Here is a 16912-nt window from a genome sequence, read left to right on the forward strand (position 1 = left end):
GTTAAACATTTTTTCAGAAATCCAGCTGTAATATATTTTTATAAATTACACGTAATCAAAAATACAAGTACAATATTTTATTGTCGTATTATACATAACATTTGGAATCATCGTTGTTATTGAACTAAAGCATACTTATATTTACACATTAGAAGTACAAGTTCGAGGTAATTTAATTAATCATTAATTAAATATAAGTAAAAAAAAATTATATGTTAATAGTTTCTAAATTTAATTCAACATATTTTAAGCCATAAGGTCCATAAATGAGGGGCAAATATTCTAATGTTCTCATTATTATGTAATTTACACAATTTGTTACTATTAAATAATGTAATCAAATTCTTAATTAATATCATTAAAAAACAATTATAAAAAATCATATCATAAATAAATATATAAATAATATATCTTTAAATATAAATAACATTTTAACATTATTAGTTTTTAAGTTAATACCATTTATTTAATGTTTAAGGAATACAACAAACATTTGAAATCTTACGTAAAATATTCTTTTCTTTTCAATATGAAAAAAAGTCAAAATACCAACTGTCTAGTGAATAATAACCAAATTATAATATATATAACTCTTAAACACAAAATACAGATAAACCCTTGATTGAATAATTACAAATATAGTATGAGAAAAAATGGGAAGGGCTAAATTTGATTAAGAATTAATACAAAAGATATTTTTATTATCAACTGTGTACCAAGGCTTAATTAGATTGGTAAACGATTGATATTCAAAATATTTATAGTAGATTTACATTCTTAATTGTTTTTAAGCCCACTATGAATTTTTAGTACAATAATCTATCGTATAATTTAGTGTCATTTAAAATGTTAATTAATTTTTACCTTTTTAAGATCCTTAATCTACCATACGGGTGGGACATATAGGTAACAACTTTCATAACTTATGAATTACTAAAATTTTTCACTTTTTCTTTTTTTTTAACCAATTTTTATAAATTTGGAATACATTCGAAACTTATTATTTATACTACTTATTATTATACTTTGTCTATAACGTAACAAATAAAACAATTTTTTTATGCCTATTTACTATAGTATTGCATTTTCCCATGAAAATTATAAATGATCAAATGACTATCTCATAAAATAAAATTTTAAAAATGTTTTCTTATATTAACGGAAAAAATACCTCAATATTTATCGTTAATTGAATTTAAATAAATGTTTGTAAATTTATATCTTACATTTAATTAAAAAAGCCGTTCGAATTTTATAATTTATAATTAATAACTAATAATGATTAATGTAAATATTGTGAACAAATTGAATATTATCAATTTATAATCGGCAAAAATTTATTGACATTTGAAAATGTTACAATTAAAATTTTACTCCAACAGATTCATATTCATCATTTATAATTTTCATGGAAAAATCCACAAAAAATATTACCGATATTAAACATAAAGATAGTGCATAGGCGCAATTTTAACAAAATGTTTAAAGTATCCAACTTAATTTTTCCACTCCTTAAAAATATTTCTATATAAATTTACATAATTTTTGGTGATACTGAGACAGAATAGCAAGAGGGTTAAGCTCTTTCTAGAACCCCTAGATTGCGTCTCTGTGATAGTTTTTCTTTTTTTATATAATGTAGATCACTGTTTAATACTATAGAAAGCTTAAAAAAAAAATTTAATTTTAACAAACTATGGTAATATAACGGCTGAAATAAAACAAGAGTTTTTGGTATGAACATTTTTCTTTAAAATTAATCTATAAAATGAATATCTTAAAATATTAAAAAATATTTTAAATAGAAATATTATTTTTTTATAAAATAGAAAAATTTTTCATTAGTATAATTATTATAATAATTTAAAATGTTTTCTAAGTCTGTTAAAAATTATTAAAAGAATAAGTAAAAAATGTCAATCAGTTCCACTCTGTATACAATAAAATTTGTTTTTATTTGTGTCTGGTTTATTGTTAGCTCATACACTCATGTCTTGAATATGTTTTTGTGTTTTTTATGATCCATAATCATATGCATTGAAATATTTTGTTTGATCAACCAGTGTATATGACTCAGTTAAGTTGTTTTTCAACTACACATGTTTAAACATTATAAACTATTTTGGATTTTGATGAATTCCTTCGTCTTATTTTGTTTTCTTAAGTTAACATCGAATGAAATATTGATATATTTTTTTATATTCATTTTTGATAAGTTGTAAGATAAATAATATAACAGTTAATAAAAAAATGGGTCTAACTAACTTGTTCATTTGAGGTAGCTGAATGGATTGTTTTTATTTTCAATTAAAATTGATGCTTGAAAGTTTTCTGTATCTTTCTACGTATCTTAAAATACAATTATGTAATTTATTCATCATAATTTAATGATGTTACATTTTAATTATATCAATACATACAGGACTGTTATTAGCTTATAAATGACATAAAATACGTGGTAGTTGTTGAATTTTTAACGGAGAGTAAAATGTTTTGATAATTGTATATTATACTTTTTATTGTACATAAAAAAATATATATATATCGATATATATCGAATAGTTAAAACCACTACATCGATCCAACTATAGCATATTCTAAAAAAAAAACAAAATCCTCTTTACATTATTTAGTATTATTTATGCAAGTGTGTCAGTAATTATTTAAATATTTTTAATAAAAGATAATTTATAAATTTTATAATTTTTTAGGATTTTTGAGTTAAATACATTTTATTTACAAGTGATGAATTATTATTATATCTTTTTAATGAACTAATAAACTGAAAAATTGAGTTTTTAAACGTAAAAAATTAAACCTACAATTTGTTACATTTAGTTTATTTTTAATGTAATTATAATATATCTTAATTTGAGTTAAAAATTGAAATTAAAATATGTATCATGGACGTTCTTAGAATTTTATAAAGATCAGGTTAATATGCATATGAACATTTTTTCACATTAAAATATATCTTCAATATATTATGTATTTTCATCGTGATGGGTTATATTCTCATACCACTTCTCTGCAAGATCACCCTATTATGTGCTAAGATAAATACAAATAAAGAAATAAATTTTGAAAAATATCAAGGTGAGCATAAAAATTTCTCAATAGACAAATGATTGTAAAAATGTTTGCTGTCTATTTTTGTAGAGATACGAGAACACATACCCCCTGTATGTGTTCTTGTATCCCTTCCTTAAAATATGCCACTGTACATTTTTAATTGAAAATATACTCTTAGGTATGTATGTATATTTAGTAAATATTAATATAGTGTACATAAACATACAGTTATAGGTAAATAGATTTAAAACTATAACTAAGGGTGAGCATTAGTAATAACCAATATCGAATATTGGTCAATATTGACTATATTAGAAAATTGAATTTTTTTAAACCGATATTCCCCTCTCCGCAAGAAAAAAAAATGCGACATAATCTATCATTATTATAAGAATCTGTCCCCAGATGGTCTACTTTTTCAGACTTCAATAAACAAACTACCAAATTTATACTAGTGAATCGATTTTAAAAAAAAAATCTTCAACCATACATAATTACTTATTAGTTTAATTAAGTTTCATTTTTTATTTAAATTGGCATCTGTTAACTGAATTATTTATTTGAGAAACTACATATGTTCAAAGTACTAAAAACTAGTAGAAAATGGTAACAAAAACTGTTTTAAGCTATCATTGATGGTGTACTGCGTTAAAACTGTATAGCCAAAGAAAAATATTTGATGAGATACGCCGAGTTAAAGCAATAAAATATTAAATTAAATTAATTTGACTTCAGAAGAAACGTTTAAAAACTCATGAAATTCGTTTCAATTTTTATAATACTCGATTTCTTGCAATTTACAAGACTAACTTTAGTGAATTGACATCAAGCATCTTCATTAGATACTGAATATGTTTATTCATATGTACAAGTTGTCATGAAGTATTATTTTAAAAAATTATGTCTATCCATAAAAAGAGTCTATTCACTTGAAAATTTGTTTTTAAAAATTATTTGATTTACATCGCTCTTCAAATATGGGGTCCAACTAAAATTATACTATTAAATATTATAAAGAGTTACAAAAAATTAATCAAAATGTTATATTATTACAAAGTCTCCCATTAGGTTTTTAAATCTTAAATATTTTGTGTTAATTAACTTTTTTTTAAATTAATTTTTATAGATTTGGTCTACGTTAAAAGCTAATTTTTTATTACTAACTAACAACAACAACTGCAACTAACAAGAAAAAAAATATGAAACATTTTTATCATTTTTTTTTTTAATTTTAAAATAAAAATTTTTATTTTTAATCTAGTAAAAATTGTATTAATTAAGTATAACTGTAATATTAATTTGGTTATCAGTTTTTTATCGGAAACAAATATCGGTTGTTGTGATACAGCTGACCTTTTATCAGAAAATTACAATAAATCTGTCTCAAAAATAAAATTAAAGAACAACAGAATTAATCAAATTATAGCCAATACTCAATTTTGCCGAATAGAAAAAGCTTTTACAATTATATGGGTGTCCTTGTAATTAAACCCAGCTGGTTATTATTGTTCTCCTTATTTGTGTCTTTATTCATTTAAACAAAGACATAACTAAAAGAGAATAAACTTGGCATCTCGTTATGTTGTGTTCAAAAGTAGGAATCGCCTACAGTTGTTTCTTGGTGCGAAATTTAACTAAAATCAAAAATTCTAAAACGTATATGAACATTATAAATTTGGAGTTCTTATTTACGTTGTTTAATGAAAAATAGCAATGTTTCTTTAAAATGTAATTATCTTTACTACATAGTTGTTCATAATTTTAAATTCAAATAAAGTAAAAATATATAAGTTTTGAAAGTGAACTTATGTTTTAGACTCTAAACTACAAAATAGGTATCTAGCTGAAGTGATTTAAATTTATAAACCGTGTTTGAAATATTTAAAGAAGAAATTAAAATAAATGTCATGTAAATTTTATAGAGATCATGCTATAAGTAGAAGTAAATATTAATTAGGTTGATCATTGTCGACAGTAACAGTTCAGTAATGCCCTCGCATACTGGAATAGAGGAAAGTGGACACGTATTTAATCTGCTATATACTGATATTAGGATATTGTTTTATCAGCTGTTTGGAGTAAATTTTTTTATTTACTACTGTCAGACACAGGAAGTATCACTATCATACTTCGTTATCATTGTTTTTACTAAAAAACTATTTTCGCTAGATATTTTATAAATATTTATTATCTAAGCAAACAAATCTTATATTTTTAACTATTATTGAAACTAGTCATTTTTAGTTTTAGAAATTTGTGTTTTTATCTTTTTATTGTTGTTAAACTTACAACGTTTGCGTTTTAAATTTTGTATCCTACGTATACTTAATTACTTAAATTAGTGAATTAAATTTATTTACGTGGTATGTCCATTTTTACTCAACTTCCTAACTATTAATTATGTAACTATTTTTTAATGTATTCAGTAGTTTTGCATTATCTTTTCAGATTAATTGAACATGAGTGATAACGATCCATGTGAATGCTATTGGAACCATGAACTGTCTATGCAGAGATTGATATCTTTGGTAAAATATGAATTAATATTTATGACAGTTATTATTAGTTTATATTATGGTAAAATATGTTTGTTTTGATTGTGAAAAGTCAATGTACTTATGATATTATCAATATATTATTAGTAATATCATTCCAAATTCTTCTTTACTATTGTTGTTTATTAATAGGACATTAATTTGAAAAAAAAATGACCTTATAATTAAATAAATAAATTAAATTGCAGCTTTGTATGAATAATATTTATTCTTTGGACATGCTGGACTAAAAGTTTACATCCAATGAGCTTTTTTAAAATTTCTTTTATTCAGTTATTTTACTAGAAAATCAAATAAAATTGTGTTTTTAGCACATCTCTTAAAAAAATGCTCTAAGCATAATTTATTTGGCTTCCATAATTAATTACATGTTAAATTAATCTTTTTTTTTATACCAAAAACTATTTTATTAAAAATATATATTTTTACTTTAGTACATCAAATAAAATTTATTTAATGATGTTTTATGAAAAGATAAATTTTATTGATCAAAAAAATTATCAGATAAGTTAAACATTTATTAACTTTATTCTTATTTTTTTTTAGCTTCGTCAATCCCAGACAGCTTGTACAGATATAAACTGTTTAGAACCAGGTAAATTAATTTTTAATAGATCAATAAATTTTATGTTACTGATATAGGTGTAACAACTGTAACTGTTAATTTATATACTCTTAAAAATTTATTAAAATAAATTAGAATTTTAATGATGCAAGATAAAATATTTCTTAATTAATTTGTATTAAATTATTTTTTTTAGTAATCTAAAGATTCTGCAATATTTAATAAGATCTTGTAGCTTTAGTTTTTAAGTCAGATTATAAAGTATAGAATTATAACCTTTAAATTATGGTATAAAACCATTGTAAAAATCAAAAAGAAAATAATTGAATAAGTCTTATACAATTATAATTATATAGGATGTTCAGTAAGTAAGGAAAAAAGTTTCTATTGCTCTTGTTTTTAACAATGATCTATTTCCTTACTTTTGTACACTCTGTTTAAAAAGCTTATCTTTTTATTTTATAAATTAACAAATTAAAAATTTATCAGTGCAAAGATTAGATTCCCCTAATGCATCAAGTGGAGAGGATACTAATTTTATTTTGATGACTGGAATTTGGGTTATTGTTGCTCTGGCATTATACTTTTTGCGTCCCAATCGAGCTCGTACTCATGAAGAAGAAATAAAAAAATTGCCATTTGGAGGATCTGATGACAGTGGATCAAAAGTAGGCATTCTATAAATTTAAATTATTAAAGTTAATTATAACGATTCTTTGCTTTTAAGGATCCACCTCCTCCACCTCCATCGATGGGAACTCAGTGATAAACAATAAAGTATCTCAATTTCTTTAGAAATTGTGTATACTCACCTTATATTATGTTAAATTTATTTTTAAATATTTTATAGATAATTATTCTCTTAAATTCAGAGTAAAACATATACATTATGTACGATTTATCATTCTGTATCAGTGAAATTCAATATAAATATTTTAACTCCAATATAATTTTTTAAGGTACATAATGACATTAATAAATATCATTTAAGTAAAAAATTTAAATTACATTTTTTATCAACATTTCCAATAAATGAGTTTTCGACTTCATGATATATTGACGTGTATAAAATTTGATTTTTAACCAAATTGTATAATATTATGTTTTTGTTTGTTTTATTATTATTATACTTTTTTAGATAAATCATAATGGAGTAATATTTGTTATATTTTGAAATAAAAATCATTATTTTAATTACTTTCCTAGAATATAATATAATTGTAATAATTATGCATTATAATTCAAAAGTTCCAGTCTTAAATGTAACTACATTATTATTTAACATTTAAAATGGAAGAGGGTATATTAAATTGATAATGATTTGACTAATTATTAATGTTTGATCACTTAATTTTTTAGTTTAATATAATTTAAAGTATTTTTAATGCAATATTTATGTTATTTTACATTCTTCCTTTCATTCCAAACTTTATAATAGTTTGTTGATATAATATTGTTGTTAAACTATTTTAGTATGATTTACCATGTAATACTTGTAGTGATTTATTTTGTCTAAATTTTTAGTTTTATTATTATATATTTGCATAATAAAATTAATTTATATACTTTTATTTTACTGTTGTTATTTGAAATTTAAAACATAACTATTTTCTTTATTTATTATTTACTTGATAACATTTTTTAATTTTTACCCATGAAATTAAAAAAATGTAGTTATTAAAACTTAGTTCGATTTAAATTTTATAATTTGGATTAATTACATTTTATACTTTTTGAAAAAGTTCTATATTTCGATAATTGTTAAATGACAAGTCCACATTTAATATATGATTAAAGATGATATATAATAAGAAAAAGTCATTTATGTAGGCAAGCTTATTATGTTTCACAGTAATCTTTTCACTAATGTTACATCACTATTTTAATCAAGGCAGGACGAGCAGACTGAGACACTACAAATTTCATAATAGATCATTGCACTAATGGAGTGATGAAGTCTAATAGTTTGAATTAATTTCTTTCTATTACGGAAAATAAATAACAAAAAGTTATATTAATTGGTCTATTCTGAGTTAAATTAAAAACTGACTTTTGAATCAATTATAACTTGACAATTAGAATTCATGGATGCCAATGAATTTTAATGAGAAATTTTTAAATTAATCAATTTTATATAATATAATTTTATAAGGGGTAAAACATAAGAAGTTTTTACTAAACATCTTGATTTTTAGTTATAATTAATGAATTTCTTATAACTTACCATTTAAATAAAAAAATAAAAACAGTTTATTACAAAAAAAGGAAGGTACTAAATATATTTTCTGCTTTAAGTTTTACAGTATGTATTGTAATAACAACAGTAAATGAACATCGTTGCGTTATTAACCAAATAATTATTTTGTAATAAGTTAATGTTAGTAGTTATTATAACAATGAAAATATCTAAATTAAGTCCTACAACAATATTACAATTGTTGAACATTATTAACTGTTCATTCAATGGATGATTCTGTTTTTCAGTATAAAATTATAACTTATAGTTTTGTGTTCATTATATTTTTTCTTTACTCTTGTAGAGAATTTCCTAGAGAACATAATATATTCTCTAAAGAAAATAAAGTTAATAAATATATCATAAATATTAGTTTTGTGATTGACATCAGAATATAAATAAATAAAAAAACTCTTAACTGTTCACTCTTCTTAGAACCTTGAAATTAATGATTGTAATACTAATAGCTAATATCAGAGGTGTAAGAGTAATTTTTGGTAATAAATATTAATTCACTTTATACAAGAAAACACTCTTACTATTTATATAATAATTTGATTACTTAAAAAAAAAAAAAAGGTTTTCCATTTTGTGTCCTCTGCGACAATTTGGGGCTATATTTGTGATGGTATCTGAGATAAACCCATCAGTCACCATAATCTCACAAGATTATATATATATATATAGAATACTTATCTGAATCTGGTAATCAAATTTCTATTTCAAATAAATTAATGTTTGTTATTTTAGAATACATAAATAAAAATTGTTTAGAAAATCTTATCAAGAGAACTCTAGTTTTACATCACATTCAAAAAAAATTTAACTTACTCAGACAATATTAGAAAAGAAATACTTAAAAGTATTTAACAAAAATCACACAAATAATTTTATAATATTAAATATTTATTAAATATACAATATTCCAAGTATAGATAATTATTTACAATCCAATACAATTGGTATTTTATACTGAATTTTATTAATTTTAACAGTCATGATATATTATTATTGTGCCAAATAGCTTACTTACTATTAGATATTTTATACACTGAGGAAGAAAGAGTATAAATATTCTCATAATAAAAAAAAATGAATTATAATAATCAATTATAGAAATGAATTTAGTATGAACGACCTATACCAAATTTGTACAATAACTAAATAAACCATATCAAATAATAATTTACAATTAAGATTTTAATTATATGTATGTATATCTTTTTCCCTGATACAATGAAATTATTTAGTTTTATAGAACAATAATGTTATTAAAGATTAAACAAATCTGGAATCAACTAATATTAAAATAAAAAGAGGGAACACATTTAATGGTTAAATTTTTTTTAATTAGTGTTTCAGTATAATAATGTCAAAATTTCAAGATTTTTGCAAATAAAGATGCCATTGCTTGATTTTTATTACCATTAAATCTATTCAATTCTTGTATAACCTAGAATACATTAAAAGTTAACAAACTATTTTTTTAGTTTTATTTTCAAATAATTTACCTGTTCTCTAGAGAAACCTAAATTGACTAGTTCATTTATATCAGATTCTTTGAAGGACTGACTAGAACTGTTGCTACTTTCTAAAAAGTTACAATAAGAAAAAATTTAATTTTTTTATTAATTTGTAGCAAAAATAATTAATATTTAATCAAGGAAGTATAAGTATATTCAATGTTCATGGTGAAGGATGTCATTAGGAAAAAGAGGTACCTGGAAATAATGGGAAATGTTCTATTTCAAAAAAGTAAGCATCTCTTCTTCGTTTCCCTAGTAAATAATAAATCAAATGTTGAAATTTTTAAAATTTGATAAGAAACAAAAGTAGAAGTTTAAAGTGTGCAAAAATTACCTCCACTTTGATATAATTTTTTACTTTCCTCTAAGGCTTTCTTTAATTCTTTATCCTCTTTCTTTGATCCATCATAATCACTAGATGTAGTTAACCTAGCACAGTCTGGTAATTCATTTTCAGCTAAGAATGGCGTTTCAGTTCCTGTAGTTCCAATTCTCAACACATTATTTTTCAAGTCAATACAACACTAAACAGTAAAAGTGAATAAGTTAAATTTTAATTTTCTAGAATATATAAGTATTACTTGATGTCTTTTTAACATATCTAATCCAAGAAGCATATCCATAGGTTGCTCTTCTAAGACAGAAAAACTAGTAGTCAAAAAATCATTTTCAATTGCTACTTGAACCATATGTATTCTACCAATTATTTTCTGTACACCAACACCTTTTGCAATACCAGCCCATCTATTATCTACCAATCTCATAATATTACACCTTTCAGCACAGGCAGATGACATAATAGTAGTTTGAGCACCAGAATCAATAAAAGCTTTAACTGGATGTCCATCAACTTTACAATTGATATATAACATCACAACAGTTCCAAACATTTCTGGATTATATTCCATTGCTGCTTCCATGTTAGCTTCAATATTTTTCTGCCTTATTTCTTCAGCAATCAATTTTTGAGCTTCAGAATCAAAGGGGTGTGCTTTAAGCATTCTAATTCTTTGATCTTCTCGTCTATTACGTTCTTCCATTTGTTCTGCCATGACCTTAGCAAATTCTTCTACAAAATAATAATAATAATAACAATTATTTCAAAAACTACTTTTACTAAGTAAAAAATTTTTTTTTAAAAATGATTGTATATTGTTATTTAAACAAGAAATTAATAATCTGTAATGAATTATTTTTATTATATACCTAAATTATTTGAAGAGAGAGCATCGGCTAATCTTGGATTGTTTTGTTTTAAAAGGGCCAGTTGATCTGGACTAGAAAGGAACAATTTTCTAACATACTCAGCATCTTCCATTTGATTTTGCCTGGCAGGTTGATTTCCACCAGATGTTCCAGGAACTTCAATACGGCTAAAGTCGAATTGCGGCATAATATCTAATAAAAAACAAATTCAATAAGGAATCAAACAACTACGTTATAAGTATATATTAGTTATAATTATACTAATTATTTTGTTTTATATAACAATAAATATAATATAAAATATAAAAGAATCATACTTTATTTAAAAAGTTGTAACCATTCTATTGTGAGTAAATTCAATATAATTATTAATTCTATCTTTAGAAGTATATAGGTGATAAAATTAAATTGAAAGTTATAAAAATTATTTAAAACAATTTTTATGAAAATTTTAAACAGATTTTCATTTTTAAAAACTTACTAGTACTGGGGTTTACAAAACCACTGTTTGAACTAGTTGAACTGTTTGTAAGCCTTTGAATTATGATGACATCTCCATCATGAACTCCAAGTGTTTTCATTGCTTTGAAATCATCAACTAAGAGCTGTCCATTATGAGTTAAGCCAATCTGATCAGATTGGATTCCAGTTTCCATTGCGCAGAGAGCTTTAAAATTATTAAGTTCTAAATCATCGTTCACGTCTAATACAAATAAGTTGTCGTCGTGAGTTGTTACTGTAATTTTCATTTTGATAAATTGAGGATTTTTAAAATGAAATACTATTTAAATCTATTTATAAATATGAATTTATATATTTAAGGACGTATTAAAACATATTTTGAAGGATTTAAAAAAAAAAAACTACCCAGTCATTCTCTGTTTTTGTTGTCATGGCCACTACTGTAGCTATCATGTTCATACGTTAGAAAATTTCCAAATTGCTCAGTTATGGTTTGATATCATAACCGTGGACAATTGAATAAAACAAGAAAACACTAAATTCTTCAAATAATTCAATTATATATTTTGATAAGTTTTTACCAAAATTAAAAAAAAATTTCCTTTTAAATTCCCTATTTCATCAATATTAAAAGATTCTTATATCGATAAAATTATAATTTAAATAAGTTCAACCTGAATAAGTCCAATTATTTAGAGGTGGTCACACTGTCAATTTATCACTTAAATTTGTAAAAACTCAGGAATTATATGTAAGGTGATTATTAGGTCATATGATTTATATTATAAAATTGGTTTCTTATAGTCAAAACTAAATACACATTATTTTTACATTTTCATAACTGGTGTAGTTAAAAAAAATCTGTAAGTAAAATTTCAAAATTATAAAAATTATTTTAATTCTAAAACTGTATTTATTACAGATAAACAATGTTGTCATTTAACTTGATGCAAAGCTTAAATTTAGCTAAAAAAGCATCTCGATTTATGCAGCGAAATGTATCTTCATCATCTGTTTTGATGGCTAATGTGTCTGATCCTATCCAACAACTTTTTTTGGACAAAATTCGAGAGTATAAATCCAAATTTGATTCCAAGTCTTTTGACCCAAGTGTTGACAAAGGTTACAATGCCGACTTGGAAAAAATTAGTAAGCAATTCGACATTGGATCAGGAGAAGATCCAACAAAATTTCCCTCGGTTAAGTTTGATGAAGCTAAAATAGATCCTCAAATTTAAGATAATTTAAGTTTTAAAAAAATATTTTTAAGTCAATGTAGAGATGTTATTAATGAATGTAGGAACAAGAACACATTCTATTGAAAAATTAAATAAAAACTGATTTATTATAAAAAGTATATTTATTTGCTGTTTAATATATCATAATATAAATTATTTTTTTAATATTTTGGATTTATAGATGTTAACAAATTTTATTTTATCCAATTGGATTGTAAGCACCGCGTAGTGTTAGGTATCCTGTAATTATATCACTTGGTAAATTTCTCACTGTACTAAATTCCTCGTGACCAGCATAATACAATGATGTTTGTGGATCTTTATACTTTGCCTAAATAAAATATATTTTATATGACTATTTTAATATAAACAATATTTATGGTAAAATTACATACAATCAACCCGCTAATATCAGAATATTTTTTAGCAGGTTTAAAAGATGGTGGAGCTGATATACAGCTATCTGGAAACATACAATGTTATTATTTATAATGATAAAATTTTAATCCAGTTTTTATGTATAGCTACAATTAATTGTATCATCAGGCCATGGTAAATTTCTCTCTTGTGCTATGATTTGTTTCAAAGATCGCCACATTTTTTTTTTACCATTCACTGTCTTGTTGCTCTAAAAAAATTACTTTTTCAATAAGATTCATAAAAGTACAGAGGAAACTAGTTAATACTTGTTAAGCTATTATCATGAACATATTACTCATTAAAAAATGGGTCCTAATAATATTACTTAACTAAAATGTAAACTTAAAACAAAATTATTTTACTATTTTCATGTAATTTAATATACAATTTAAATGTGTATTGGAAAGTTTTGTAAATTATCAACATTTTTTAAATAATTAATATTAATCATTACAAATTTATCAATTTAAATTTAATAAATAGAAAAAAAATCTAATAATATTTTATCAAACTTACATCAAAGTCTGGATTTTTAAAAACATATTTTCTTTCTTCTTTTTGGTAAACATCCTCTGATGGATTAGCCATAGAGCATAAAATAATTTTTTAAACAATTTAATCCATGTATTTTATAAGAAACTAAAACAGTATAAAATACAAAATTTTAAGTAAAAAATATTAACACATTAACAATTTTTAGTATCCTTAAGCTAGGAGTTGTACTTTATTTTTATAATCAAAGTATAAAATTTAAGTGCTTTTTTAGCTATATAAATCACATTTTTTTATAGAAAAATATGTCTATTTCAAGTATAAGTCTTGCTAAAAGGTAAAGTATGTAGTTTTAATTTTAATTTATAACAGTATTTTAAGATGTTACTTCAATATTTTAATGTATTGTTTTTCATATTGCATAAGTTAGTTTAAAATAAATTAAAAATACATTACATGATATATATATAATGTGAAAAACTTACCACAATTATTTTAAATTTAAGATATTTCTCTACCTGAATATGAAATAATAATTTAAATTCAAATATTTTACGCATAAAACCAAAAAAAATATTTAATAATAATGACTTATAATAATTAATATTTCTCAATTAAAAAGCTATATTTCAGGTAGATTAAGGGATTAAAAAAGTACATATTCTTAAAAAATCATTAAGTACAATTGAAAATTTTGTATAATAAAATATGATACTTTTTCCTTGGATCATAAATATTCTTATACATAGTGATTCTTCTAACATTTGACATTCAATTTCTTTAAAAATGATCATTTTTTCTTATTATTTTTTTTTGGCTTTTGTTACATACTTCTATTTATCTATTGTAAAATATTTTATATGTTCATCTTTAATATTTTATAGGGGTGTCTAATTTATTTTTTCAAATAACAACATAATTATAATACATTTTGAAGACTAGTTTAAAAGTTATTGTAAACCAGCCATTTTCTATAAGCTAGTTAAATATGTTTGTTGCCATTAAAAAAAATAAAGTCGACGTCTCCACGATATATTAAAAAAACATAAAAAATATTTTATAACAGATAAATAAAAATATATATGTAACCAATTCTAAAAAAAGTTCGCAAAAAAACTATTATTTTTAAAGCAATTGAGTTTAAAGAATATCCTGTATTAACTTTTTTTAAACATTATCAACAGTAGTCTATCATGGAGTCACATCATCAATATTTTTTTAATAACTATAGTATATATAACAATAAATTTAGACAACACTTCTGCCGCTGGTGACTAATGACTTGATAATTAAAAAATATATACAACTACACAATCATTTAAGCACTGTTAAACCAATTAAACCTGACCATTGTGGTCAGTTGACTCCAGAACACACATCAAAATTTATTGTCAAAATATCAGTTTCATTACTCGATTGTCACTACCTGACTTTCAACCTTAAGTCAAGAGTTGGTTTTTTTATTTTTGACGTCTTTACCTACCTTTTTTAATTTCTTTATCTGACTTAAATACTAGTCCTCAACTTGTACTTAGTTATATCCTTCTTCTTAGTATGTATAGAATTTGTGTCTCGCTCCTTGTCTGCACTTAATACTAACTTGTATCTTTTCCTGGTACACTTTGTATATGTATTTTACACTTAATCTACACCTTATACCTTAGCGTTACTCTCCAAAATTTCCTAAAACAATGGTTCTCCCTCATCCTCAATAAAATTAGCATATCAGCAGAACGTTTATGATTACCAACATTACATCTTTTGTCTTACAACAATCCAACCCACAATTATAAATTTTGACTTGTTAGGTGTAGTAAAAGTATACTCACTTCTATGAAAACAATGTTATTTTTTAACATTAAATAAATGGAACCATTTTGGAACAATCAATGATGATAAGTTTTTCTCACTATTAGTTATCTTATTATTATTTAATAGTACTAATTCTAAAAATAATTAAATCATAATTTAGAGAATCAGAATAATTCAACAAACAAAACAAGTTATTTATAACTGAACAATTTTTACAGTCTCATTTATAACAAAAATTAACTTAAACAAACAGTTTATTGATACAGTACAAGTTATCCTTTATATTATCTTAAGCTATCCAAGCTATTTGAGTAAGTAAAACTGAAACCTTTAAAATTTAGAACATAAATATCTCCAACTTAATATACTTCAAGCCGAATTTGAATTTAATTGTTATAACGATCTCGAAAAATAACATAACAGAAATAACTTAAAAATTAACTTTGTTAAATAGTATTAGTAGTAAATAAAACTAATAGTTTTATTGATTACAGCAAAGATTAAAGAAAAGGGAATGTCAGGGATTCAGTTCCTTATCTCTAACTGCACTTAGTAGGTGTCTCATAAAATTGTATACAAATATTTCATACTTAAATGGATATGTAAATGCTTAATATGGTATAGAAATTTTAGCACCTCAGGTATTTATTGGACCTAGAAGCCCAGTCTACACATGCAAATTATTTAAAATAATACTTTTACAATTTCATATCTTTGAAAAAAAACCTAATGATCTTACATACAATACTATTTTATTTTAAATCTTTATTATTGGAGGTAAAATATATATTTTTTATTATCATAGTAGTATAATATGCATCTCAAAATAATTAATAATTAAAATTTTATAGTAAAAAGTGTTAATTCTACAATTATATCTTTAATATTTTATGAAGATTTTTAAGAAAATAGCATTAAATTGTTAGACATGAAAATAAAATTAGTATAATTACATATGACATCTAATACCCAAACAAAAATATTATTTTAGTCATGCATTTTTATTTCTCTGTTAATATTTTAAAAAGGATCCAATACATCAACTTAGAACAAACTTAATTAATTTTTATCTATTCATACATTCTTACCTCTTAATAAGACTTGGCTATTTAATTTTATTTCCTATATTATTCAAAATTTTATTTCAATATTCTTGCTTTGAATAGTTAATTTTTTGAAAAAGTATTTGCTTTATTTAATACTTGTAGATTGTGTATTTTTAATGTTTTGATTAGTCATAAATATTGTAAGTAATGATAATAATATTGTAACTTGATAGAATAATATTGCTTTACTAGTTGGATTTAATGTTTAAAGTTTAATAAAAT

At 22.8% G+C, this 16912-nt stretch overlaps 4 protein-coding genes across 9 annotated transcripts; 2 read left to right on the plus strand and 2 right to left on the minus strand.

Moving 5' to 3' along the window:
• The first annotated feature begins 6 nt into the window (after positions 1-6).
• Positions 7-7763, plus strand: LOC126897069 (uncharacterized protein C34C12.4). Of its 5 annotated transcripts, none has more exons than XM_050670462.1 (5): positions 7-167; positions 5521-5600; positions 6174-6222; positions 6682-6860; positions 6920-7763. In XM_050670462.1, exons 2-5 carry the CDS (start codon positions 5532-5534, stop codon positions 6956-6958), a joined length of 336 nt encoding a protein of 111 aa, XP_050526419.1. In that variant the 5' UTR covers positions 7-167; positions 5521-5531; the 3' UTR covers positions 6959-7763. The 5 variants fall into 5 exon arrangements, with proteins under 5 accessions (XP_050526419.1, XP_050526422.1, XP_050526423.1 ...); XM_050670465.1 differs by lacking the exon at positions 7-167 and adding an exon at positions 2978-3096; XM_050670466.1 differs by lacking the exon at positions 7-167 and adding an exon at positions 3226-3250.
• Positions 7764-9411: 1648 nt separating this feature from the next.
• On the minus strand, positions 9412-12225 carry LOC126897060 (protein DDI1 homolog 2). Its single transcript, XM_050670447.1, has 6 exons — positions 11642-12225; positions 11161-11352; positions 10536-11023; positions 10289-10478; positions 9940-10019; positions 9412-9881 (listed from the first exon to the last, which is right to left on the minus strand). Exons 1-6 carry the CDS (start codon positions 11907-11909, stop codon positions 9801-9803), a joined length of 1299 nt encoding a protein of 432 aa, XP_050526404.1. The 5' UTR covers positions 11910-12225; the 3' UTR covers positions 9412-9800.
• Positions 12226-12345: 120 nt separating this feature from the next.
• LOC126897070 (ATP synthase-coupling factor 6, mitochondrial-like) lies at positions 12346-12981 on the plus strand. Its single transcript, XM_050670467.1, has 2 exons — positions 12346-12485; positions 12545-12981. Exon 2 carries the CDS (start codon positions 12552-12554, stop codon positions 12858-12860), a length of 309 nt encoding a protein of 102 aa, XP_050526424.1. The 5' UTR covers positions 12346-12485; positions 12545-12551; the 3' UTR covers positions 12861-12981.
• LOC126897068 (INO80 complex subunit C) lies at positions 12964-16907 on the minus strand. 2 transcript variants are annotated; one of them, XM_050670461.1, is made up of 6 exons: positions 16673-16907; positions 14258-14290; positions 13797-13919; positions 13389-13488; positions 13256-13323; positions 12964-13191 (listed from the first exon to the last, which is right to left on the minus strand). In XM_050670461.1, exons 3-6 carry the CDS (start codon positions 13866-13868, stop codon positions 13060-13062), a joined length of 372 nt encoding a protein of 123 aa, XP_050526418.1. In that variant the 5' UTR covers positions 13869-13919; positions 14258-14290; positions 16673-16907; the 3' UTR covers positions 12964-13059. The 2 variants fall into 2 exon arrangements, with proteins under 2 accessions (XP_050526418.1, XP_050526416.1); XM_050670459.1 differs by lacking the exon at positions 14258-14290.
• Between the last annotated feature and the right edge of the window lie 5 nt (positions 16908-16912).

The sequence above is a fragment of the Daktulosphaira vitifoliae genome, unplaced genomic scaffold (genome assembly GCF_025091365.1).
Source record: "Daktulosphaira vitifoliae isolate Bord-2020 unplaced genomic scaffold, ASM2509136v1 Scaffold_1, whole genome shotgun sequence".
NCBI lineage: Eukaryota > Metazoa > Arthropoda > Insecta > Hemiptera > Phylloxeridae > Daktulosphaira > Daktulosphaira vitifoliae.

Coding starts and splice junctions, on each gene's coding strand:
- LOC126897069 (XM_050670462.1), top strand. CDS start 5,532: ATGAGTGATAACGATCCATGTGAATGCTATTGGAACCATGAACTGTCT. Junction 5,601..6,173: donor TGCAGAGATTGATATCTTTG/GTAAAATATGAA, acceptor ATTTTTTTTTAG/CTTCGTCAATCCCAGACAGC. Junction 6,223..6,681: donor TATAAACTGTTTAGAACCAG/GTAAATTAATTT, acceptor AAAATTTATCAG/TGCAAAGATTAGATTCCCCT.
- LOC126897060 (XM_050670447.1), bottom strand. CDS start 11,909: ATGAAAATTACAGTAACAACTCACGACGACAACTTATTTGTATTAGAC. Junction 11,353..11,641: donor TTTTGTAAACCCCAGTACTA/GTAAGTTTTTAA, acceptor GTTTTTTATTAG/ATATTATGCCGCAATTCGAC. Junction 10,020..10,288: donor AAAATTATATCAAAGTGGAG/GTAATTTTTGCA, acceptor GTAACTTTTTAG/AAAGTAGCAACAGTTCTAGT.
- LOC126897070 (XM_050670467.1), top strand. CDS start 12,552: ATGTTGTCATTTAACTTGATGCAAAGCTTAAATTTAGCTAAAAAAGCA.
- LOC126897068 (XM_050670459.1), bottom strand. CDS start 13,868: ATGGCTAATCCATCAGAGGATGTTTACCAAAAAGAAGAAAGAAAATAT. Junction 13,489..13,796: donor TTAAAAATCCAGACTTTGAT/GTAAGTTTGATA, acceptor TAATTTTTTTAG/AGCAACAAGACAGTGAATGG. Junction 13,324..13,388: donor GCCTGATGATACAATTAATT/GTAGCTATACAT, acceptor GTATGTTTCCAG/ATAGCTGTATATCAGCTCCA.